Source organism: Pan paniscus, chromosome 9 (assembly GCF_029289425.2).
Source record: "Pan paniscus chromosome 9, NHGRI_mPanPan1-v2.0_pri, whole genome shotgun sequence".
In the NCBI taxonomy this organism is placed as follows: Eukaryota; Metazoa; Chordata; class Mammalia; order Primates; family Hominidae; genus Pan; species Pan paniscus.
In genome coordinates this window covers 17,173,428-17,199,633 of record NC_073258.2, presented here as the reverse complement: position 1 = coordinate 17,199,633, position 26,206 = coordinate 17,173,428, and the positions used below count along the sequence as shown (strand labels likewise).

Sequence of the window (26,206 nt, the reverse complement as noted above, 5' to 3'; positions counted from 1 at the left end):
TGTTTAAGGGACCATCTGAAGAGAAAGATGATAAAGAGTTTCAAAACCCATATTATTTGAACTTAAATAATAAAATATGTTAATACTTACAAGGAATGTCTCGATAGCCATTTTCTAATGCACGAAAATAGTTCATAAATTGTTGAGTGGGAATTTTAAATATTTCCAATAAACCAGTGTCTTGAAATAAGGTATACATAACCTAAATGTCAATTAAAATAAAGTTTACTTTAAAAATCAGAATTTCTATTTGTAGCTGAGTATAATGTTTTTGTGATTTGTATTGTGGAATGTTAACCATGTATTAATATATGTCTTTAATAATTTATTTAAAACTTGCCTATAATTAATTCTTTCCAAAAAATCAGAATGGAAGATATCACCCTAAAGCCACTGAAAATTAAAGAAGGCTTACCATACATATCATGTCCCAATTTTTAATTTTTCCATTCTTCTCCTTAGCTTTTTATTCCTAATTTACTGAAGGTCATGTGAATTCTATTCTAATCTAGTCCTGGGTATTAAAAACAAAATTCAAAACAATACTAAGTTTATCACATTTTTATCCCTAAGAACTTCAATTAAATGAACTTATATATTTCACAAAATTTATCCTTATGTTTTTGCATTTCATAAATAAGATATGAAAGTAATTAATGAGAGTAATATTTTGGGGCAGTTAATCTGATGCTGTTATGCGGACCCATCAGGTATAACCCTGTCTGGGTGGTAAAATCAAAGTACTTTCCCATGGTTCTAGCATGAAATGAATCATCCGGCCTTGGGTAAAGTATAGGGAGTGCAGGTGAAAAAAATGAAGCTTAAATTGCAATGGTTAGAACTAGACGATATTTTCATATCCTTTTCAACCTCAACATTCAAGAAAATGTAAATCTTTATTATTTCTTTGGCATAAATTAAATCCCATTAATATGGTCAAATAAACTACTTGTCATATATATAATAGTATGATCTACATCTTATATATAATTGTTTTATGTATATATTTATTTTTTTCTGAAAAAAATAATGAACAATGTCATTGTTGAACTAGTGCCTAAACCATTACATATTAGATTTTGCTTTTTATAAAGATTTAAGAAAAATTAATTTACAGTTAAAAAGTAGATATTTGAAAGCAAACCTGACTGAGAATCCTTCCTGATTTCTCTCCCATCTTTTCTACAAGTTCAAAAATTGGAAAATTCCAGTTGCTCATCTTTTCTATTAATGAGTCATACTCTTCTACTAAAATCAGGTCCAGTGATACTTCCTGTTCAATCTGTACATACAGGGAAACAACAACTTTATTTTATCTTTTATAAATACTGTAAAATATATATTACAATGAGAACACTTAGGATTAAACATTTTAAAAAGTCAGTACTATTTTCTATAACGGTTATTCTTAAATATAGTCTTATCTGCCCTTCTAATTTCTCTTTCTAGAATGTTATCTTCAAAAACTAAAAACATAACTCCTGGGTGTAAGACTTATTAATCTTCTTATATTATTTTTATGAATAAAAGTATTATATTTCCAAATTACTGCACAAATCCAAAGTCTATTATTTTCATTTTAGTAGTTACAGGTATCAAAGGGTAAGAGGAAAAAAAACACATATCCTTATATTGGCATTTATTACCAGGATAATTTTTCAAAAGAAATAGGTGTTTCTTTTCCCTAAAAGCCTAAATTTTGAAATTTAAGAACAAAACTATATTGCCATTATAAATACATTATTTTCATTGTTTTTAGTAACATGCACATATTCTCTATACCTTCACATACGCAAAAGAAAATATCAGAATAGAAAATAATATATTTTATATAAAACTAAATAAAATATGTTCATTTAAAACTGAATGCAGTTTGTTGCTGTAGGATGATAGAATTAGAACAAGTTACTGTATTATTTGTAACCCAAGCAATATTTCAGTTATAGTGACTTATCAGTAAAAACATTAAAAAATACTATTATATTAAAAATCTTGTTCTGGGCAAAAGTAATGAAACCAGTACTAACAGTATTATATTTCACCTTAACATAATCATATTGAAAGTTTATCTTTTACATTTGTTTGCTGTTCATTCTGTGCCTCTTCTGTTAGCCACTTATCACCTTCCTGAAATAATTTTCTGCTGTCTTTCTTCTCTGTTTCCTCTTCTTGTTGAGTTTCCATAAGTTTGAATGATTCTTTCGAAAAAATGTTTTCTTCTTCACCTTTCAAAAAATATATATAGTAACATATAGGAGTAAAATGTGCCCTATATGTACAGCTTTACATGAAAAATAATTGTTAAAAATATTTAGATAAAGTGAATCATAATGGAGTTCAATCTAAATTATTTCACGATACCATTAAGTTGTATCTTCCTGTGCTATTTTGCCTAGATACCTTATGCTCAGGCAACAAAGACACTTCCTGTATTGGACTCACCTTTCGTATCTACTCATGGATGCTAAGTGGATATTCTTTATAAAAGTGAGAAAAAGAAAAAGTTCCTATCAATAGAAATTTTCTTACCAATTTGATATAAACAATTTCCAACATCTCTGAGTTTTAGATATAAAAATTCTAAAATCATAATTACAAATCAATAAGATTAAATCACATGTAAACCTTAAACCATAATATTATAAATGGTGAGTTATATCTCTACCAATGTAATAATTTCTTTTCTCAAATCACATGGAAAAGAGCAGTATTCATAGCTAAATAGCATTCATTCACGTGTTAAAAAACATTCATATTCATTCTATTTGTAATATCTTAAACAAGGAAATTACCCAAAACCTATCGACAGTAGAATAAATAACTTGTGGTATATTTACACAATTGATCACTACAGAGCAAAGAGAATGAACTACAATATGGATGGTACTTAAAAATATAATGTTTAGTGAAGGAAGCCAGGCACAAAAGTATATACTCTCTGATTCTCTTTAAGAAAAGTTCAAAAGCGTATGAAAGACAAAAAGATCATTATCTTTGGGGCATATGATTGGAAGGGGTCATGATGGGTAATTTTGAGGTGTGGGTAATATTTTGTTTCTTTTTTAAAAAACAACTTTTATCTTAGGTTCAGGGGTACATGTGCAGGTTTGTTATATAGGTAAATTTGTGTCATGGAGTTTGTTGTACAGATTATTTCATCACCCAGGTACTAGGCCTAGTACCCAATTACTATTTTTTTCTGATTTTCTTCCTCCTCCCACCCTCCACCATCAGGTAGGCCCCAGTATCTGTTGTTCTCCTCTTTATGTCCATGTGTTCTCGTCATTCATCTCCCGCTTGTAAGTGACAGTATTTGGTTTTCTGTTCCTATGTTAGTTTGACTCCAGCTCCATCCATGTCTCTGCAAAAAACATTACCTCAGTCTTTTTTATAGCTGCATAGTATTCCATGATGTATATATACTACATCTTCTTTTCTTTGCCTTTTCTCTTAGAAAAACTGTGATAATCATTTATTACTTTTCCACTATGGACATATAAGATAGAGCCCAAACTATACAGTAAAATAGAATCTGGATTCAAATCTAAATACTACTTATAGAAACGAGTCCTAGCCTCACTACTTCACTAGCTGTGATTTTTTTTCATTTATTTATTTTTTAAGTTTAGTGGTACAAGTGCAGGTTTGTTACATAGGTAAGCATGTAACAAGGGGGTCTGTTGTACAGGTTATTTCATTACTCAGGTATTAAGCCTAGTACCCATTAGTTGTTTTTCTGATCATCTCCCTCCGCCCACCCTCCACCCTCTGACAGGCCCCAGTGTGTGTTGTTCCCCTCTATGTGCCCATGTGTTCTCATCAGTTAGCTCCCACTTATAAGTGAGAACATAACAATATTTGGTTTTCTGTTCCTGTGGCTAAGGATAATGGTCTCCAGTTCCATCCATGTCCCTGCAAAGGACACAATCTCATTCTTTTTATGGCTGCATAGTATTCCATGGTGTATATGTACCGTATTTTCTTTATCCAGTCTATCATTGGTGGATATTTAGGTTGATTCTATGTCTTTGCTATTGTAAGTAGTGCTGCAATAAACATACACATGCATGTGGCTTTATAAGAGAATGACTTATATTCCTTTGGATATATACCCAGTAATGGGATTGCTGGGTCAGATGGTATTTCTATTTTTAGGTCTTTGAGGAATCACCACACTGTCTACCACAATGACCGAACTAATTTACACTCCCACCGACAGTGTATAAGTGTTTCTTTTTCTCCCCAACATCGCCAGCATCTGTTATTTTTTGCCTTTTTAACAGCAGCCATTCTGACTGGTGTTAGATGGTGTTTCATTGTGGTTTTGACTTGCATTTCGCTAATGATCAGTGATGCTGAGCTGTTATTCATATAATTGTTGCCCATATGTATGTCTTCTTTTGCAAATTGTCTGTTCATATCCTTTGCCCACTTTTTTATGTTTGTTTTTTCTTGTCAATTTAAGTTCCTTGTAGGTGCTGGATATTAGGCCTTTATCAGATGCATAGTTTGCAAAAATTTTCTCCCTTTCCGTAGGTTGTCTGTTTACTCTGCTGATAGTTTATTTTGCTGTGCAGAAGCTCTTTAGTATAATTACATCCCATTTGTCAAGTTTTGCTTTTGTTATGATTGCTTTTGGCATCTTTGTCATGAAATCTTTGCCAGTATCTATATCCAGAATGGTATTGACTCAGTTGTCTTCCAGAGTTTTTATAGTTTTGGGTTTTACATTTAAGTCTTTAAACCATCTTTAGTTGATTTTTGTATATGGTGTAAGGAAGGGATCCAGTTTTAATCTTCTACATATGGCTAGCCAGTTATCCCACCACCATTTATTGAATAGGGAGTCCTTTCCCCATTAATGGGCTTGTTTTTGTTGGCTTTGTCAAAGATCAAATGGTTGTAGGCATGTGGTCTTATTTCTGGGCTCTCTATTCTGTCCCATTGTTCTATGTGTCTGTTTTTGTACCAGTACCATGCTATTTTGTTACTGTAGTTCTGTAGTATACTTTGAAATCAGGTAATATGGAGGTAATATGATGCCTCCAGCTTTGTTCTTTTTGCTTAGGATTGCCTTGGCTACTCAGGCTCTTTTTTGGTTCCATATGAATTTTAAAATAGCTTTTTCTAGTTTTGTGATGAATTTCATTGGTAGTTTGTTAGGAATAACACTGAATCTATAAATTGCCTTGGGCAGTATGACCATTTTGATGATATTGATTCTTCCTATCCATGAGCACAGAATGTTTTTCCATTTGTTTGTGTCATCTCTGCATTCTTTGAGCAGTGTTTTGTAATTCTCATTGTAGAGGTCTTTAACCTCCCTGATTAGCTATATTCCTAGGTATTTTATTCTTTTTGTGGCAATTGTAAATGGTATTGTGTTCCTGGTTTGGCTCTTGGTTTGGCTGTGTTAGTGTATAGGAATGCTAGTTATTTCTGTTCATTGATTTTGTATCCTGAAACTCTGCTGAAGTTACTTATTAGCTTAAGGAGCTTTTGGGCCGAGACTTCGGGGTTTTCTAGATATAGAATCATGTCTGCAAACAGGGATAGTTTGACCTCCTCTCTTCCTATTTGGATGCCCTTTATTTCTTTCTCTTTCCTGATTACTGTGGTCAAGACTTCCAATACTATGTTAAATAGGAGTGGTGAGAGAGGGCATCCTTGTCTTGTGCCCGTTTTCAAGGGGAATGCTTCCAGCTTTTGCCCATTCAGTGTGATGTTGGCTGTGGGTTTCTCCTAGATGGTTCTTATTATTTTGAGGTATGTTCCTTCAATACCTAGTTTATTGAGTTTTTAACATGAAGGGATGTTGAATTTTATCAAAAGCCTTTTTCTGCATCTATTGAGATAATCATGTGGCTTTTGTCTTTAGTTCTGTTTATGCGATGAGTCAGGTTGACTGATTTGCATATGTTGAACCAAACTTGCATCCTAGGGATGAAGCCTATTTGATCATGGTGGATTGGCTTTTAGATGTGCTGCTGAATTTGGTTTGCAAGTATTTTGTTGAGGATTTTTGCATCAATTTTCATCAAGGATATTGGCTTGAGGTTTTGTTTTTTTCTTGTGTCTCTGCTACGTTTTGGTATCAGAATGATGCTGGCCTCATAGTATGGGTTGGGGAGGAGTCCTTCCTCCTCATTTTTTTGTAATACTTTCAGTCCTTCCTCTTCAGTTTTTTGTAATACTACTTTCAGTATAAATAGTACCAGCTCTTCTTTGTACATCTGGTAGGACGTGGCTGTGAATCCATCTGGTCCTGGGCTTTTTTTATTTTTATTTATTTATTTTGGTTGGTGGGCTATTTATTACAGATTCCGTTTTGGAGCTTCTTACTGGTCTATTCAGGGAATCCATGTCTTCCTGGTTCAGTCTTGGGAGGGGTTATGTGTACAGGAATTTATCCATCTCTTCTAGGTTTTCTAGTTTGTGTGTAAAGAGGTGTTCATAGTAGTCTCTGACGGTTGTATTTCTGTGGGGTCAGTGGTACCACCCCCTTTGTCATTTCTAATTGTGTTTATTTGGATCTTCTCTCTTTTCTTCTGTATTTCTCTAGCTAGCAGCCTATTTATCTTACTAATTTTTTCAAAAAATCAACTCCTGGTTTAATTCATCTTTTGGATGGTGTTTTTGTGTCTCAATCACCTTCAGTTCAGCTCTGATTTTGGCTATTTCTTGTTTTCTGTCAGCTTTTGGGTTGGTTTGCTCTCTCTTCTCTAGTTATTTTAGTGGTGATATTAGGTTGTTAATTTGGGATCTCTCTAACTTTTTGATACGGCTGCTTAGTGCTATAAATTTCCCTCTTAACACTGCCTTGGCTGTGTCCCAGAGATTTTGTAGGTTGTATCTTTGTTCTCATTCGTATTAAAAAACTTCTTGATTTCTGCCTTAATTTCACTATTTGCCCAAAAGTCATTCAGGAGCAAGTTGTTTACTTTCCATGTAATTGCATGGTTTTCAGTGATTTTTTTTAGTCTTGATTTCTATCTTTATTGCACTGTGGTCCAGGAGTATGTTTGGCATGACTTCAGTTCTTTTACATTTGCTGAGGGTTGTCTGATGGATTTTAGAATATGTACCATGTGGCAATGAGAAAAATGTACATTCTGTTGTTTTTGAGTGGAGAGTTCTGTAGAGGTCTATCAGATCCATTTGGTCCCATATTGAGTTCAGGTCCTGAATATCTTTGTTAATTTTCTGCCTCAGTGACCTAATACTGTCAGTGGAGTGTTGAAGTCTCTCACTATTATTGTGTGGGAGTCTAAGACACTTCGTAGATCTCTAAGAACTTGCTTTATAAATCTGGGTACTCCTGTGTTGGGTGAATATATATTTAGAATAGTTAGGTCTTATTGAATTGAACCCTTTACCATTATGTAATGCCCTTCTTTGCCTTTTTTGATCTTTGTTGGTTTAAAGTCTGTTTTGTCTGAAATTAGGATTGCAACCTCTGCTTTTTCCTGATTTCCACTTGCTTGGTAGATTTTCCTCCATCCCTTTATTTTGAGCCTATGGGTGTCGCTGCCTGTGAAATGGGTCTCTTGAAGACAGTGTATCATTGGGTCTTACTTTTTTTTAAATCCAGTTTGCCACTCTACGCCTTTTAAATGGGGCATTTAGCCCATTTACACTCAAGGTTAGTATAGATGTGTGTGGATTTGTTCCTGTCATTGTGCTGTTACCTGGTTATTAAGCCAGCTTGTGTGGTAGCTTTACATCACTGGGTCTGTGTACTTAACTGTGTTTTTTTGTACTGCCTGGTAATGGTTCTTCCTTTCATATTTAGTGCTCTTTTCACGATCTCTTTTAAGTGGGTCTCGTAGTAACAAATGGTAGTAACCAACTTCCTCAGCATCTGCTTATCTGAAAAGGATCTTATTTCTCCTTCACTGAGGAAGCTTAGTTTGGCTGGATATGAAATTCTTGAAGATTTTCTTTTTTTTTTTAAGAATGTTGAATATAGGAGCCCAGGCTCTTCTGGCTTGTAGGGTTTCTGCTGAGATGTCCACTGTTAGCCTGATCGGGTTCCCTTCATAGGTGACCTGCCCTTTCTAGCTGCCTTTAACATTCTTTCCTTGATTTCAAAATTGGAAAATCTGATGATTATGCATCTTGGGGATGATCTTCTTGAGTAGAATCTTGCACGAGTTCTCTGTATTTCCTGAGTTTGGGTGTTGGCCTCTCTAGCAAGGCTGGGGAAGTTTTCATGGATGATATCCTGAAATATGTTTTCCAGGTTGTTTGCTTTCTCCTGTCAGGGATGTCAATGATGTGTAGATTTGGCCTCTTTGCATAATCCCATATTTCTAGAGGTTTTGCTCATTCCTTTTCATTCTTTTTAAAATAATTTTTGTCTTACTTTCTTATTTCAGAGAGTCAGTCTTCAAGTTTCAAGATTCTTTCCTCAGCTTGGTCTCTTTTGCTGTACTTGGAATTGCATTACAAAATTCTTGTAGTGTGTTTTTCAGCTCTATCAGATCAGTTAGGTTCCTTTTCATACTGGCTATTTCATCTGTCAGCTCCTGTATCATTTTATTGTGATTCTTAGTTTTGGTGAACTGGGTTTTGCCATTCTCCTGATCTTGATTATCTTTGTTCCTATCCATATTCTGAATTCTATTTCTGTCATTTCAGCCAGCTCAGCCTGGTTAAGAACTAGTGTGGTTGTTTGGAGGTCATAAGATACTGACCATTTAGGTTGCTGGAGTTCTTGCATTGGTTCTTTCTTATCTCTGCATGTGGCTCTTCCTTTAACTGCTGGGCTGCCTCTGATTGATGTGGTCTGACAGGGACAGCGTGTTTGTGCTAGAGTACCAGGTTGAGAGGAGAAGTGAGGACCAGGACCTACGTGGAGAACAGTCCGACCACTTTTCTGTGAGGTGGATACTCTGTGCTCGGGTATGGACCAGCTAGCCCCTGGTCCCCACAGATTCTCCAAAGCCTGAAGACAGCAAAGCCTAAGGCTGTGAGAAAGTAAAGATAGCAACCCACCCCTCCCACTGGGAGTTCTGTCCCAGGGAGTTCCAGAGCTGCTACTGGCTTGATAGCCTGGAGGTGAGGGTAGCTGGAGACCCAGGCCAGGAGGACCTGCCCAGTGAAGAGATATGAGATTGGAAACCCAAGTAACAAACAATCTGGCTACTTTTCTGTAGGGCTGCTGCAGTACGCTGGGGGTACACTCCATTCCCTAGTCACTTTGGTTTATCTAGCACCTGAAGGTATCAACAGTGAAGGGTGTGAAACAGCAAAGATGGCAGACCCCCTATCCCTCTGGGAGCTCCATCCCAGGGAGGTTTGAAACTGCTGCTGGTCAGAAAACACCAGCAGAGATGGCTGGACACCCTAGTTGGGAGGTCCCACCCAGTGAGGAGAAATAGGGTTGAGGACCTGTGTAAAAAAGCAGTCTGGCCACTTTTTTATAGAACAGCTGGGCTGTGTTTGGGGTCTGCTGCAGCCCCCAGTCACTTTGGACTCTCCAAATCCCAAAGGCAACAATGGTTAAGGCTGCAAAACAGCAAAGATGGCAGCTTGCCCCTCCCTCTGGGAACTCCATCCCAGCAAAGTTTGAAACTGTTGCTGGACAGAAAACACTAGCAGGGGTGGTTGTAGACCTTGGTCACAAGATTCTGCCCAGTGAAAAGAAATAAGATCTGGGACCCATGTGAAAAAGCAGTCTAGCTGCTTTCCCATAGAGCTACTGTGCTGCGGTGAGAGACGGCTCCAGTACCTAGTCACCTTGGACTTCCTAGAGCCAGAAGGCAACAATGGCTAAGGCTGTGAAACAGCAAAGATGGCGGCCTGTCCCTCCCCCGGGAGCACTATCTCAGGGAGGCTCGGAACCACTGCCAGCTGAAAAACAGTGGCAAGAGTGGCTGGTTACCTTGGTTGGGAGGTCCTGCCCAGTGAGGAGAAGAGAGGTCAGGGACCCACATAAAAAAGCAAGCTGGCTGCATTTTTGTAGGGTGGTTACACTGAAGGCAACAATGGCTAAGGCTGCAAAACAGCAAAGATGGTAGCCTACCCCTCCCTCTGGGAGCTCCATCAACACTGCTACCAGTGGCTGGCTGGAGTTCCAAGCTAGTGGTCTTATCCTGCAAGGTGCTGTGGACATGGGACCTGAAGACCATTGCTGCTCAGACCCCTGAATTCAGCTACTTCTTAGGGGTCTGTATGGGGGTCTAACCTCCTACTTTGCCAAGTTGCAGCTGCTTTTGCCTAGAAACCCAAGTATCTATAGCTCCTGGGGCTCCGCATGTGCCTGAGCAGCTACTCTGCCAAGATGCCACAGAGCTCTGCATATCAGACTGCAAGCCCTGGTGCAGTGGGTTTACGAGGAGGGTCTCCTGACCCAAGGGTTGCAAAGACCTATGGGAGAAGCATGGGTCCCCAGGGTTGCCCACTTACTCATGCTTCCCTGGGCGAGGGAGGCTCCCCTGGCTCCGTGTCACTCCCAGGTGGGCAGTCATCCTGCCTTGCTTTTGTACATTCTCTGTGGGTTGTTTTCTTGATGAATCCCAACATGTGTACATGTATGTTTCAGTTGAAGGTGCTATATGTACTCACCCCTTCTATTTCTCTCCATGACAGCAGTGCACATTAGCTGCTTCTAGTTGGCCATTTTGGCCAGCCTCTTATTTTGTTTCTGGATCTGGGTGCTGATTATATGATAATTACATGCTATAAGCTCAATATGTAGAGTTTTGTTTGTTTTTTTTGTAAAAAGAGATCTTGGTCAGGCACAACAGCTCATACCTATAATCCTAGTGCTTTGGGAGGCCAAGGTGGGAGGATCACTTGAAGCCAAAAGTTTGGGACTAGCCTGGGCAACAGAGCGAGTTCTCATCTCTACAAAAAAAATTTTTTTTAATTAGCCGGGCATGGTGCTGTAGTCCCAACTACTCAGAAGACTGAGGAGGGAAGATTGCTTGAGCCCAGGAGTTGGAAGCTGCAGTGAGCCATGATTGTGCCACTGTACTCTCTAGCCTGGATGACAGAGTAAGACTCTGTCTCAAAAAAAAAAAAAAAAAAAAAATTCTTAAGAGTAATCATTGGAGTTGAGTTTCAGAAAACTAGGTTCAAATCCTGATTTTCGTACTTAATAATGGCAAGCTTTCTCCCCTGTAAAATTTGGATAATAATACCCATCTTACAAGATATTATACATAATAGGTGATTAATAAATGTCAGTATAATCTCAACTTAATACAATGAATATACCAATCATTAATTGATTAGATGATGATCTGGAAGTATTACTGTTTAGAAAATATTATTTTTTCCAAATGAAAAACATTTAGTCTAAGAAATTAAATTTAGACTATTCGAGTATTCTTGGTAAGGTAAGGCAATACCTACAATGATATTCTAAAATAGAAGTTAATCTAAAAGTTGTTTGCACTTGAGGTATATTACATAATTTACTTTTTAATGATATGAACTCATAATAACTATTATCTTACAGATAATAATAAAAACAGATGAGGTAAATGAAGCATTTCTTTCTAAAGATGTCTACAACACTATCTCTTGTCCCAAACACTTTTCTGAAATGTATTCTTGTCACTCCTCTATCAAGACAGAGCATTTATTTACCAACCCTCTGGAACCTCAACAGGCCTCATGACTGCTCTGATAACAGAATATGGCAGAAGTGACACTCTGTTCTGAGTTCAGCCATTAACTGAACTGGTAGTTTCCACTTCCTACTCTCTTGGAATGCTGCCAACAAACTGAAGAAGCCCATGGAGGGGTCATATTTAGATGGACTGGTCAATAGCCAAAAGGCACACGAGTAACCCATCTTGGAAATTCTGCCCAATCAATCCTTCAGATAACTGCTTCCCCAACCAATATCTGACTGCACTGACTGCAATCTCATCAAAGTCCTCAGGTGAGAATCTCCCAGTTGAGGCTAGTCCACCCAAAGAAATATGACACTTAATAAATTATTGTTCTTTTTAAAAACTTTATTGAGTATAAATTACATACCATTAAAATCTACCCATTGTAAAATGCCTTAGTTCAGGCTGCTATAATTGGATACTACAGACTGAGTGGCTTATAAAAAAATAGGAATTTATTTCTCACAGTTAGGGAAGCTGGACGTCTGATATCAGGGTGCCAGCCTGGCCAAGTTCCAGTATTGCAGACTACCGATTTCACATTGTATCCTCACACGGTGGGAAAGAGGGTGGGAAAGAGAGTTTTCTGGGGTTCTTTTATAAGGGAACTAATCCCATTCATGAAGGATCCACCTTCATGACCTAATTACCTCCCAAAGGCCTTACCTCCCAATACTGTCATATCAGGGTATAGGATTTCGACACATGAATTTTTGGAGGAACACAAACATCCAGCCCACAAGTGTACAATTTAACAATTTTAGTATATTTGCAGTTATCAACAATCATTACAATCCAATTTCAGAACATTCTCAACACCCCCACCCAAAATGTTCCTTCATGCCTATTTATAGTTAATCCCTATTCTCACTTTATGTAACAACTGTTCTGATTATTGTCTCTATAAATTTGTCTTTCAAGAATTTCACATAAATGTAATCATATAATATATGATCTTTTGGGCCTGGCTTCTTTCACTTAGAATAATGTTTTGAAGTTCATCTATGTTGCAGCATGTATCAGAAGTTTATTCCTTTAATTGCTGAACTGAATTCCATTGTAATGATATACAAAAAAAAAAAAGAATGAGTTGGGAAGTGTTCCCTCCTCTTCTATTTTTTGGAAGAGTTTGTGAAGAATTAGTCTTTTTATTTTATTTTATTTGTTAACAATCCTTTAAAATGTAAAAAACAAAAAACTACTAAATTGCACACTTTAAAAGGGTAAGTTTTATGGTATGTAAAGGGATTGAGAAGAACCTATAATCCCTGAAAAGGCTTATCTATTTTTGGTTTAACTTTTTTCTTAGGGTACAACACTTTAGAGTTTATCAAGTTATCCAAACCATGGCAAGCCTTCAACTCTAGCCTCTGTCTTCCTAGCCCCATGAAGCTGCTAATAAAATTGCTCATCCTATCAGTCATTGGTCTCTGTGGAACTGGCATACTCTTTTGATAGCCCCAAACTCCAGGCTCACTTTCTTGGAGTTCTGTCTTCCAACAGATCTTGTACTGGTGATTCATAAGATTTTTTTAGTTCTTCAATGGCTTCAAGTAGATTTTTTTAAAAAAAATAATTCATCCACCTTTTCTAGCTGCCCTCAGGGGAAATGTTGGTCTGAGTTACTTAGTTAATTACTACTGGTAGTTTGAGTCATCAAATTTTAAGGTTATGAAACAACTATAATTTCATCGACACAATATTTCTTGTATGAGGATACAAAATATTTCAGAATGATATAATTAACCACACTTTAAAACAACCCCTCTTTATGCCATAAAAAATTTATGCAAAACCTTTTGGATTTAGATTGTGCACTACAAATTTCAATGTTTAATATAAATAATTCCACTATTTATAAACAATAGACATAACCTAAGAAGACTACATTCATTTGTATGGGACATTTTTATTCTTTGAATTACTTTCACCATCTATTACTTATAATTTGTTCTAAATAAGTCCTCTGTGAAGTGGGTAAAAAATAATAATCTTCATTTTAAAGATGGATAAACTGAAGTTAAACTCATTCATTTTCCCATTCTAAAAATCATTGTAAGAAATTTCTCTTAAACTCAAATACATGACTTTTGTAATCTCACCTGATTTTCCACTGCAGCAATCTGTACCATCTGATTCAGATGTTGAAACATATTTCAGCATTTGATGTCCACAGCTTATAGAATAAAATAGATAAATATATACGGTAAATGAGGTACAAGTTTTTTACCTGAACACAATTAGAAAATCTGTTTAATTTTTAACCAAGATCCCAACTGCAACGCATCCTAATATTCCAATCTCTCCATAAAGTTCAAAGGCTTTAACCTAGAAAGTATCTGTGTGTCCTTGAAGGAAACAAAATATTTTTGAAAAGTCAACATTGGATCTGAGGTAAACCCGTACTATTAGTAAAGCAGAAATAAGATCAAACACCATTTACTGGGTACTATGAATAGGCACTAAAGTAGTGTATACTAAAATACTTTAATATTTACTAAGATCTTAGGATGGGTAGAATACCATTATATTTTAGCTCAGATGGACACCATTTAATTTACAAAATTAATAACCACTAAAATGAGAAGATATTTATTTGGAATAAAAACTATTAGATAAATAAGGAAAAGAATATAGGCTGAATCCATCATCTAGTTATAACATAGAACTAGAAAACTGGTAATACTTTATTAAAATACAGTAAAGTCCTCAATATCATCAATAAGTTTTTGAAAACTGACATTTTAAGTGAAACAACTTATAGCACATCTTCAAATAATGTCATTTCATTATAACACCGAAAAAACCTATGGTCATTTAGCTTAAAGCTGGAGTTTCCAAGAACCTATCCAAAATGTTGAGGACTTAACTGTAATCAACATTTTGAAACAGAAATAATAAACAGTTGGGAAACTTACCTGTTACACAGATTGCTATCAGAATTTCTAAGTTGCTGATAAAAATCTGGAGTATTAGGTGCATTGCCCAGAGATCTCTGCAAGATAACGCTTGGCTTATTAAGAAAATCAGCAGTATCAGGAAATTCTATGGGTGATCGATTAGTTAGAGAGCCAGTAGACACTGGTCCATGGTTGGAAGAATTCACAGGACTCAGACTGGACAAAACACCTTTAAAAATTAAAAGAAAGGAGATAGATAAATAAGAATGTATTTATGTGTGTATGTTTATTAAATATATTTATGTTTTTATGGATTTTTCCTTATTTAAAAAAAGCAGATTATTTACAAATAAATTATAAATTCCTGCATGGGGCCTCACAATATTCTAGAAACTTATGCAATATTTGCCATATTTGTCATTCAATGGCTGTTGGGTAAACACCCCTTGTTGGGTAAATATCTACATTTATAATAGGTAAATGTGAACAGTATGACTAAAACATACATACTGTATGGCAGAAATTTTCCTAATTCCTATTGGTCTTTAACTTTCACCTATGTGTCCCTATCAGATTGATTATCCACAAGAGCAAAGCATCTCTACCAAATTTTATTGAATTATTTTCAATTCAATAAAATTAAATTTTATTTAAATTCTCTTTTTTTGTCTGTGAGATGGGGTCTCATTCCATTGCCCAGGCTGGATTCCAGTGGCACAATCATGACTCACTGCAGACTCAACCTCCTGGGTTCAATTGATCCTCTGGCCTTGGAGACTACAGGCACAGGCCACCGTGCCCAGCTAATTTACCTATTTTTCTGTAGAGACAGGGTTTCAAGATGTTGCCCAGGCTGGTCTCAAACACCTGGGCTCAAGTGTTCCTCCTGCCTCAGCCTCCCAAAATGCTGGGATTACAAGCTTAAGCCACTGCATCTGGCCAAAGAACTAAAATTATTTTTTTTTCTTTTTTAATTATACTTTAAGTTCTAAGGTACATGTGCACAATGTGCAGGTTTGTTACATATGTATACATGTGCCATGTTGGTGTGCTGCACCCATTAACTCATCATTTATATTAGGTATATCTCCTAATGCTATCACTCCCCCGTCCCCCCACCCCACTATAGGCCCCAGTGTGTGATGTTCCCCACCCTGTGTCCAAGTGTTCTCATTGTTCAGTCCCACCTATGAGTGAGGACATATGGTGTTTGGTTTTCTGTCCTTGCGATAGCTTGCTCAGAATGATGGTTTCCAGCTTCATCCATGTCCCTGCAAAGGACATGAACTCATCCTTTTTTATGGCTGCACAGTATTCCATGGTGTGTATGTGCCACATTTTCTTAATCCAGTCTATCACTGATGGACATTTGGGTTGGTTCCAAGTCTTTGCTACTGTGAATAGTGCCGCAATAAACACAGGTGTGCATGTGTCTTTACAGTAGCATGACTTATAATCCTTTGGGTATATACCCAGTAATGGGATGGCTGGGTCAAAAGGTATTTCTAGTTCTAGATCCTTGAGGAATTGCCACACTATCTTCCACAATGGTTGAACTAGTTTATAGTCCCACCAACAGTGTAAAAGTAAGAACTAAAATTCTTAATAGCATTTAAGCAAGTTGAGAATAACATCATATGTTAATGCAATGTCAGATCGCTTTAAAAATTACATGAAAATATTTCCAGCTCATTCATTCATTCAACAAATATTTAGAGCTTACTATATGCTGGAAAATATACTGGTTTTCACAATGAAGAAAAAGATACCATCCCTGAAATTCAATGAAGCAAGAGTGTAGTGAAGAATACAAACAAGTGCTAAGTGCTTAATAAGGGAACAAAACAGAGTGCTTCAGGAACACATAAGATGAGTCTATAATTCTGTCTATTTATTCCAGAAACCTTTGCTGAGTGCCTCAAACTAAAGCAGTGTGGGTATATCCGGAAAGACGCAGGCAGATTTATAACCTTATTTGAAAATAAAGACCCAAGTAAAGTCTCATTCAGAAAGGAAAACAAGTAACAGTCATTAAGGAGCTACAATATTTTCAGGCATAGTGGTAAACACTTATAGATGTGTGCGATGGTGTCAACTTGGTTATGGTGCTCAGTTGTTTATTCAAACACTAGTATAGATGTTGTTGTGAAGATATTTTTCAGATGTGATTAACATTTAAATCAATAAACTTTGAGTAAAGCAGATTAATTTCCATAACATGGGTGGGCCTCATCCAATTAGCTTAGGGCCTAATGAAAAAAGACTGAGGTCTCACAAAGAGGAAAAAATTTTGTCTCAGGTTCAAGACTGCAACATTAACCCTGCTGGAATTTTCAGCCTGCCAGCCTGTCCTGAAAATTTCCTACTTGCTTGCCTTGCAAGCCCACACAGTTGTGTGAGCCAATCCCTTAAAACAAACTTTCTCTCTCTTTCTCTGCGTGTGTGTGTGTGTGTGTGTGTGTGTGTTTAAATATAATGTTCTTTATCTTTTGCCAATCTGATGATAAATAAAAGAGCACCGTACCTTTACTTTTTAATTTCCTCATTACTAATAAGGTTAAGCACATTTCATGTTTATATGCCATTTGTATAGTTTTTTTTCTGAAATGCTCGTTCAAGTCTTTTGCTAATTTTTCTATTGGCTTGTGGTGATGGACACACTCTAAGGTAGCATTAACCCTTGCCCCCTGGTGTTCATGTCTTTGTGTAGAAAACACCTGTGACTAGCTTCTTATCAAAAGAAAGATGACAGGATGTCACCCCTATGATTATGTTTCATTATGAATTCCATCTTGCTAGAGACTCACTCTAGAGATTCTTCTTGCTAGCTCCATGAAGTAAGCAGCCATACTGAGGAAGACCATGTGACAAAAAACTATGGGCAGCCTCTATGAACTGTGGGTGCCCCCCAGCCAATAGCCATCAAGAACCCAGAGCCATCAAGAATCCACAACCAACGGAAATGAAGAACAACCTGAGGACAACCTGAATGAGCTTGGCAGCCGATTCATTCCCAGCTGATTCTCCAGATGAGAACAAGGTAGAGCCAACATCTTGTTTTGAGACTTATGACACCTCAAGCAGAGGACTCAGCTGTGTGTGGACTCTTGCACAAAAGCTGCTACATTTGTTGTAATCTGATATGCAGCAATAGAAAATAAATAGTTGTCCATAATTCTTCCACTGACAAAGTTCTTTATACAGCTGAGTTCTAGTTCCTTCTCAGATGTTATTACTATTTTCAATTCTTTTTACATGACTTTTTTTTTTTGGATGGAGTCTCACTCTATCGCCCAGGCCGGAGTGCAGTGGTGCACTCTGGGCTCACTGCAGCCTCCATCTCTTGGGTTCAAGCAATTCTCCTGCCTCAGCCTCCCAAATAGCTGGAATTACAGGCACCCGCCACTACACCTAGCTTTTTTTTTTTCTTTTCTTTTTTTGAGATGGAGTCTCACTTAGTTGCCCAGGCTGGAGTACAGTGGCGTGATCTCAGATCTCAGCTCACTGCAAGCTCCACCTCCCGGGTTCATGCCATTCTCCTGCCTCAGCTTCCCGAGTAGCTGGGACTACAGGTGCCCGCCACCACGCCCAGCTAATTTTTTTGTGTTTTTAGTAGAGATGGGGTCTTACCATGTTGACCAGGCTGGCCTCGAACTCCTGACCTCAAATGATCCACCAGCCTCAGCCTCCCTAAGTGCTGAGATTACAGGCGTGAGCCACCACGCCTGGCCTTTATATGACTTTTTTCAATAAAGAGGTTATTAATGTTCATGTAGTCAAATTTATTCATCTAATCCCATATGGTAAGTATTTTTATGTCTTGTTACAGAAATTTTTCCCTGAAGTCATGGAGTGTAGCAGCACTGCATATTTTTTATTAAATTTATCTCTAGGTAATTGGTGGCTTTTGATGCTGTGGTAAATGGTGTTTTAAATTTCATTTTAACCATTTTCTGATAGTATAGAGTAATATAATTAATTTTTCTGTACAATTAAAATATTGCAAAATTTACTTATTAATTCTATTACTATATTTTTAGAGCCTTCTAGATTTTCCATATATACAAAATGGTAATCTGCAAACAAATAAAAGGGTTTATATCTTCCTTTCCAATATTTATTCCTTTTCTTTATCTTGTCTTCATTCATTGTCTAGAAATTACAGGATAATGTTGGAGACAAGTGTTTACAGCGAACATCTTTATCTTGTTTCCAAAGTCAGGAGAAAAATGTTCAGTATTTCATTATGTATTATGTTTGAAAAACATTTTTGATAGATACTTTATCAGATTAAAAATGTCCCCTCTATTCCCAATTTGCTTATTTTTTATCATAATTATCAAATTTATCAAATGAACATACATGAAAAGCTTTCTCTGTACCAATTAAGATGACCATATGAGTATTCTCTTTTATTCTATTAATGCAGTGAATTTTCAAAGGTTAAAGAGACTTTATATTCCTGTAATAATACTTCCCAACATGGACATTATGGTATTATCATTTTAATATATTACTCAATTATATGTGTAACTTTTGTTTAGGATTTTTGTATCTATATTCACAAGAGATGTTGGCCTCTAATTTTCTTGTAATATCCTTGTCAGGTTTTAATATTAGGGTTATGCTGGCCTCATAAAAAACTGGTGTTTCCTCTTTCCCTTTTCAGTGAGAGAGTTGTGTAAGATTGGCTGTGGTAAGCAGAATAATCACCCCCAAAGATGTCCATATCCTAAACCACAGAACCTATATGTTAGATTGAATGGCAAAGGGATATTTAAATTGCAAATGGCCTTAAGGTTGCTGATCAGCTAACCTTGAGATGGGGAGATTATCCTGGATTATGTAGTTGTGCTCAATGTAATGACAAGGGTTCTTGTCATTACAGGAGTCACACACGGCTGAGTCCTATGCCTAAGTAAAAGAGAGAGGCAGACATAAAAGAGCCAGAGAGATGGCAGCATCAGGATTCAGACTGACATTGCTGGCAATGAAGATGGAGTAATGGGGCCATGGGCCAGGAATCCAGGCAGGCAAGCTCTAGGAAGGCCTCTGGAAACTGGAAAATGCAAAGAAAATGGATTACCCACTAAAGCCTCCAGAAGACACATAGCCCTGCTGACACCTTGCTTTGGGCCCAATGAGATCAATTTTAAACTTCTGACCTCCAGAATTATAAGTATAAATTTGTGTTATTTAAGTCACTAAGCATATGGTAATTTGATACAATAGTGTGTTAGTCCCTTTGGATTGCTATAACAAAATACCATAGACTAGGTATTTTATAAATAAGAGAATCTTATTTCTCACAGTTCTGGAGGCTGGGAAGTGCAAGATCAAGGCACTGGCAGATGTGGTGTCTGACGATGGCCCACTTCCTGGTTCACTGACGGCCATCTTCTCGTGTCCTCACATGGCGGAAGGGATTAGAGAGCTCTTTGAGGTCTCTTTTATAAGGCACTCATCCCATTCATGAAGAGTCCACTCACATGACCTAATCACATTCCAAAGGCCCCAGCTCCAAATACCATCACACTGAGGATTAGGTTTCAACACATGAATTGGGGTGTAAGTGAGGAGATATGAATATGCAGTTTACAGCAAGCAGCTATAGAAAACTAAGGCATTGGATATAACCTTTCATAACAACATTTTCATTAAATATTGGGAAGAATTTATCAGTAAAGTCATCTGGACCTACAATTTTATTTGTAGGAAGGTTTTTAACTACAGGTTTAATTTCGTTAGAAGATATATGACTCTTCAGATTTTTTATCATTTTTGTATCAGTGTAATCTTTTTGTATCAGTGTCATGTTTTCTTCTTTCTTTTGGTTTACTTTGCTTTGAAACTTATAGCTTCTTAAAATGTAAGCTTAACAGATTTTTAATTTTTCTCTTTTTTTGCTATAAATTTCCCAAGAAAGCACTGCTTTAGCTTCTTCCCACATTTTAATAAGTCCTATTTTCATTATTATTCAGCTCAAAATATTTTCTGATTTTCATTGTTTTTTCTTCTTTGACCCATAGGTTATTTATAATTTGAGGATTTTCTGCAGATCTATTGAGAGATGTTTTCAAATCTAATTCCACTGTGGTGACAGAACATGCTTACGTGTTTTTTAAACAGTCTTTTAAGATATCATTCATATACCATAAAATTTACTATTTTAAATTGTACAATTCACTGAATTTTAGAAATCCACAGAGTTGTGCAACTATCACCACTATCTAATTCTGGAATATTTCCATAAACTCAAAAAGAAACCCTAGACCCATTAGCAGTCATTCCCTATTCCTGTCGCTCCTACCCATAGTCACAAGTGACCACTGTCTTAGTTCATTCAAGTTGCTATTTAAAAAAGCCCAAAATCTCCTTAAGCTGATAAGCAACTTCAGGAAAGTCTCAGGATACAAAATCAATGTGCAAACATCACAAGCATTCTTATACACCAATAACAGACAAACACAGAGCCAAATCATGAGTGAACTCCCATTCACAATTGCTTCAAAGAGAATAAAATACCTAGCAATCCAACTTACAAGGGACGTGAAAGACCTCTTCAAGGAGAACTACAAACCACTGCTCAAGGAAATAAAAGAGGATACAAACAAATGGAAGAACATTCCATGCTCATGGGTAGGAAGAATCAATATTGTGAAAATGGCCATACTGCCCAAGGTAATTTACAGATTCAATGCCATCCCCCCCCCCCATCAAGCTACCAATGACTTTCTTCACAGAATTGGAAAAAACTACTTTAAAGTTCATATGGAACCAAAAAAGAGACCACATCGCCAAGTCCATCCTAAGCCAAAAGAACAAAGCTGGAGGCATCACACTACCTGACTTCAAACTATACTACAAGGCTACAGTAACCAAAACAGCATGGTACTGGTACCAAAACAGAGCCCTCAGAAATAACGCCGCATATCTACAACTATCTGATCTTTGACAAACCTGAGAAAATTTATGCATTATGGCTGCATAAATGTCTTCTTTTGAGAAGTGTCTATTCATATCCTTTGCCAACTTTTTGACCCATCAACACTTTTTAATCCTCACCCATCTATTTAGCCTTACCAGTGCTTTTGGTTTGTTCTTGCAGTTCCATGCTTCAATCTGGATAATTTTCCTCCTGCCTAAGAAACTTCCTTTACTGAATCTTAGTAGCACAGGTCTGCCAGCTACAAATTGTTTCAGCTTTTGTTTGTTTGAAAAAAATGTACGTTTTTCTACTTCTCATCTGATTTACTAAAAGATTTTTTCCAGATTTACTGAGGTACAATTGACAAAAACTGCATGTATTCAAGGTGTACAACATAATGACTTGATTTACATTTTTACTGTGAAATGATTATGACAATCAAATTAATTAACATACCCATCACCACAGTTACTGTTGCAGGGGAGTGAGGATACTAAAAAAAATTTTTATTCCTATTTAATTTTTCAAGAATATTTCTTCATTGGATAAAGAATTCTATGTTGTCAAGTTTTATTCTTTCCACACTTTTTCAAATATGACATTGTCTTTGGAGTTCACAGTTGCTGTTAACAAGTCACTGTCAGTATTATTATTGTTGTTCCTTGAAAAATAAAAACAACCTTGCTTGGTTGCTTTTGAAACTTTTTTCTTTATAATTTGGAGGCTTGATTCATACATCTAGCTGTGATTTTCTTGTATTTATCCTGCTTGGGGTTCACTGCACTTTACGAATTTGTTGTTTGCTTTCTTTAATTAGTTTTGCGAAGTTATTCTGTCCTTTTGTTTCTCTCCTTTCCTTCTGGAACTTCAGTCACACATATTTTAGAACTTCTGTGTCCCATATGTCTTTTAAACTTTGTTCTGTTATTTATGTATTTTTCCTTCTCTGTGCTTCAGTTTGGGTATTTTCTATTTCTCTGTCTTCAAGTTCACTACTTTTGTATTCTGTTGTATCCAATCCATTCTTAAACCCTTGAATAAGCTTTTAATTTAATCAAGTGCATTTCTCAGTTCTAGACTGTCCATTTCTTTTCTATGTGTTCTAGTTCTCTATTCGAAGTATCCATTCATTTTGGCCATTATTCCTTCTATTTCCTTTTAAACATCATTGTTATTTTAAAGATTGTAAAATACAGCATCAATATCATATATAGATCTTTTTCTAGTGCCTACTTTTCTTGATTATCAATAATATTTTCTGATCTCTTCACATGCTTTATAGGTTATTGTGTATAAAAGAATTTTGTAATTGTATATCCCAGTCACAAAATTGTACCTATGTAATATCAGCCATAATGTACTTTAAAAGCACAATATCAGTATTGCTTTGCTATTCCTATGTTGTATTTATTAAAATATCTTGCATCCAAGAGTTTTTAATCATTCTATAATCTTTTAATTAAAAAAAATTCCTATCATAATGTTTTTCCAGGATGAAGTCATGGTTTTTTTTATTCTAATACTAAAATTTTTTTCTCCATAATTATCATTCTACGGAAAAAAAAATACTCTTTCTTGAAGATTTTCCCTTGTCCTGGGTCTGCAACCATTCAGGTTAGTTAAATAGTTATATATTTTATCTCTGAATCCCTACTGCTTAGCAAAATACCTGGTACAGAGTAGATGTTCTAAAACTGTTTTTACTGAAAGAATTAGCAAACGGTCAATTAGTAGCCAACCCAAACTGCTAAGTCATGTTAACTTATAACACATGAAATTGTATTCAAAATTAGCTATAAATATGTGATGAAAAGTGTTTACACTACCATATACTTTGAGAACCCCCATATTTGAGTCATAAAGAATGATTTCTTACCAGCTCTTCTGAGACCTACATGGTGAGTCAGTGATACAGAAGATGACCTTTGCTTCGGGATAGTCAGTAGATTTGAATTAAAAGGCCCATTTAGATAGCATCCTTGACTAAAAGGGAAAAATAACAGGTTAAAATTTTTAAAAACCAGGAAAAGTTTTACCTTTTTTCCTCATGGTTCTCAATTCAATTAGCAAATATATCCTCATAAATTCAGAGTTTGGGCCTCTAGTGCCTAAGGCCTAAAGCAGGAGTCAGCAAACTTTTTCTGTAAAGAACCTGATGGTAAATACTTTTGGCTATATGTTCTCTATTGCAGCTACTCAACTCTGCCGATGTAGCACAAAAGCATCCATAAACTAAAATGAACAAATGGGTATGGTTTTGTTTCAATAAAATTTTACTTACAAAAAAACAGGTTATAGACCAGATTAGGTCCATAGGCTGCAGACTGCCGATCCCTGGGCTGAAGTAGGTTATCACAATTACTTTGAAGGTTTCTTAAAACATAGGCTGCTGGTCTCATCCCCAAGGTTTCTGATTCACTAAGTCTTGGGTGGGGCCAGATAATCCACACTTCTAACAAGTTCTTATATGATGGAGTTTCTGATCCAGTGACCTCACTGAGAACTACTGGACCAAAGTATAGTTTTTCATTTTTTTCTGTTCCCTATCCTCACAGGTATTGACAACTTTTATTAGTGTAGGCAAAAAACAAGCAGTAAGCAAATAATATCACCCAATGAACTCATCTCCCTGTCAATGCTCAGTCATTCTTCATATTTTCATTGTGTGAAAATAAGTAATTCAAAACCAAACTTTTGGAACTTTTATTCTGAGCCTTAAAGGAATGTGATTTTGGGACCTCAGTCACTAACAGGCAGCTGTAACCTAGGCAGACATAGCCTTGATTTCCCTGATTACAGATTAGCCTTTTATTCCCCCCTAACTTACACTGCTTTGCTAAATGCTGCAAATAACTAAAGGATGTCAAAGAAGACTCCTTCCCTCTTTACTGTTGATCTTCATTATAGATTAACTTCCCTTTTGCTTCTCTTACACAAAGACACACTTTCTAAGATGGACTGTTAAATATATTCTTTTAAATTGGAAAAAGAAAACAAACAAGCTGTAACTAATCAAATTGCTGTAACTCAGAAGCCAACTTTGTGTGGAAAATGTTATTCTGCTAAATATCTTTGTTTTCTGCCTATACAAATATGATCTTAACTTTTCAACTTTGAAGCACTGACCCTATTTCCTTGGAGTCTGTGTTTCCTGGATGGGCATCCACAGCTTTGTGTTTGAATAAACTCTTTTAAGCTGGATTCTTATCCTTTTGATTATTTCATACCGGCAACTGCCTACATGTGGGGTGGCAAAGACTGGAAAAGAAGAGTAACAGTACCACCCGGGGCAACATTCAAATAGAAAAATGTGTGTGTTCCCAGGCAAGATGGTTGAATAGAAAGAGCTCCAGTCTGCAGCTCTCAGCAAGATTGACGCAGAAGGTGGGTGATTTCTGCATTTCCAACTGAGGTACCCGGTTCGTCTCACTGGGACTGGTTGGACAGTGAATGCAGCCCAAAGACGGCGAGCTGAAGCAGGGTGGGGCATCACCTCACTTGGGAAGGGAAAGAGGTTGGGGAATTTTCTCCCCTATCCAAGGCAAGCTGTGAGGGACTGTGCCGTGAGGAACAGTGCATTCCAGCCCAGATACTACGCTTTTCCCAGTCTTCACAATCCATAGACCAAGAGATTCCCTCCGGTGCCTACCCCACCGGGGCCCTGGGTTTCAAGCAAAAAACTGGGCGGCCATTTAGGCAGACACCAAACTAGCTGCAAGAGTTTTTGTTGTTGTTGTATTGTTTTTTCCATACCACAGGGGCGCCTGGAACGCCAGCAAGACAGAACCCTATACTCCCCCGGAAAGAGGACTAAAGCCAGGGAGCCAAGTGGTCTGGCTCTGCAGATCTCACCGCCACAGAGCCCAGCAAACTAAGATCCACTGGCTTGAAATTCTCACTGCCAGCACAGCAGCTGTCTGAGATCCACCTGGGATGCTCAAGCTTGGTGGGAGGAGGGGCATCTGCCATTGCTGAGGCTTGAGTAGGCGTTTTACCCTCACAGTGTAAACAAAGCAGCCCAAAAGTTTGAACTGGGTGGACCCCACTGCAGCTCAGCAAGGCCATTGAGGCCAGACTGCCAGATTTCTCCTCTCTGGGCAGGGCATCTCTGAAAAAAAGGCAGCAGCCCCAGTCAGGGACTTACAGATAAAACCCCAATCTCCCTGGGACAGAGCACCTGGGGGAAGGGGTGGCTACGGGTGCAGCTTCAGCAGACTTAACCATCCCTGCCTAATGGCTCTGAAGAGAGTAGCAGACCTCCCAGCACAGTGTTCAAACTCTGCTAAGGGTCAGACTGCCTCCTCAAGTGGGTCCCTGACCCCCATGTATCCTGACTGGAAGACACCTCCCAGTAGGGGCGGACAGACACCCCATACAGAAGAGCTCTGGCTGGCATCTGGCAGGTGTCCCTCTGGGACAAAGCTTCCAGAGGAAAGAACAGGCAGTAATGATTGCTGCTCTGCAGCCGCTCCTGGTGACATCCAGGCAAACAGGGTCTGGAGTGGACCTCCAGCAAACTGCAGCAGACCGAAAGCAAAGGGGCCTGACTGTTAGAAGGAAAACTAACAACAGAAAGGAATAGCATGTCCACTCAAAGACCCCATCCGAAGGTCACAAACATCAAAGACCAAAGGTAGATAAATCCACAAAGATGGGGAGAAACCAGCACAAAAAGGCTGAAAATTCCAAAAAACGCAATGCCTCTTCTCCAAATAATCACAACTCCTCACCAGCAGGGGAATAAAACTGGA

General features: G+C 37.2%; 1 protein-coding gene across 4 annotated transcripts in view; it reads right to left on the bottom strand.

Moving 5' to 3' along the window:
* Nucleotides 1–26,206, bottom strand: part of PDE3B (phosphodiesterase 3B) — a 215,065-nt gene that overhangs the window by 40,185 nt on the left and 148,674 nt on the right. For all 4 annotated transcript variants that reach the window (XM_003818192.6, XM_034932206.3, XM_034932203.3 and 1 more), the window contains 6 exons: nucleotides 23,332–23,438; nucleotides 14,546–14,756; nucleotides 13,730–13,803; nucleotides 2,077–2,225; nucleotides 1,145–1,282; nucleotides 91–202 (listed from right to left, as the gene is read on the bottom strand). In XM_003818192.6, coding sequence (XP_003818240.3) covers nucleotides 91–202; nucleotides 1,145–1,282; nucleotides 2,077–2,225; nucleotides 13,730–13,803; nucleotides 14,546–14,756; nucleotides 23,332–23,438 — 791 coding nt within the window. The remainder of the gene's footprint in view (nucleotides 1–90; nucleotides 203–1,144; nucleotides 1,283–2,076; nucleotides 2,226–13,729; nucleotides 13,804–14,545; nucleotides 14,757–23,331; nucleotides 23,439–26,206) is intronic.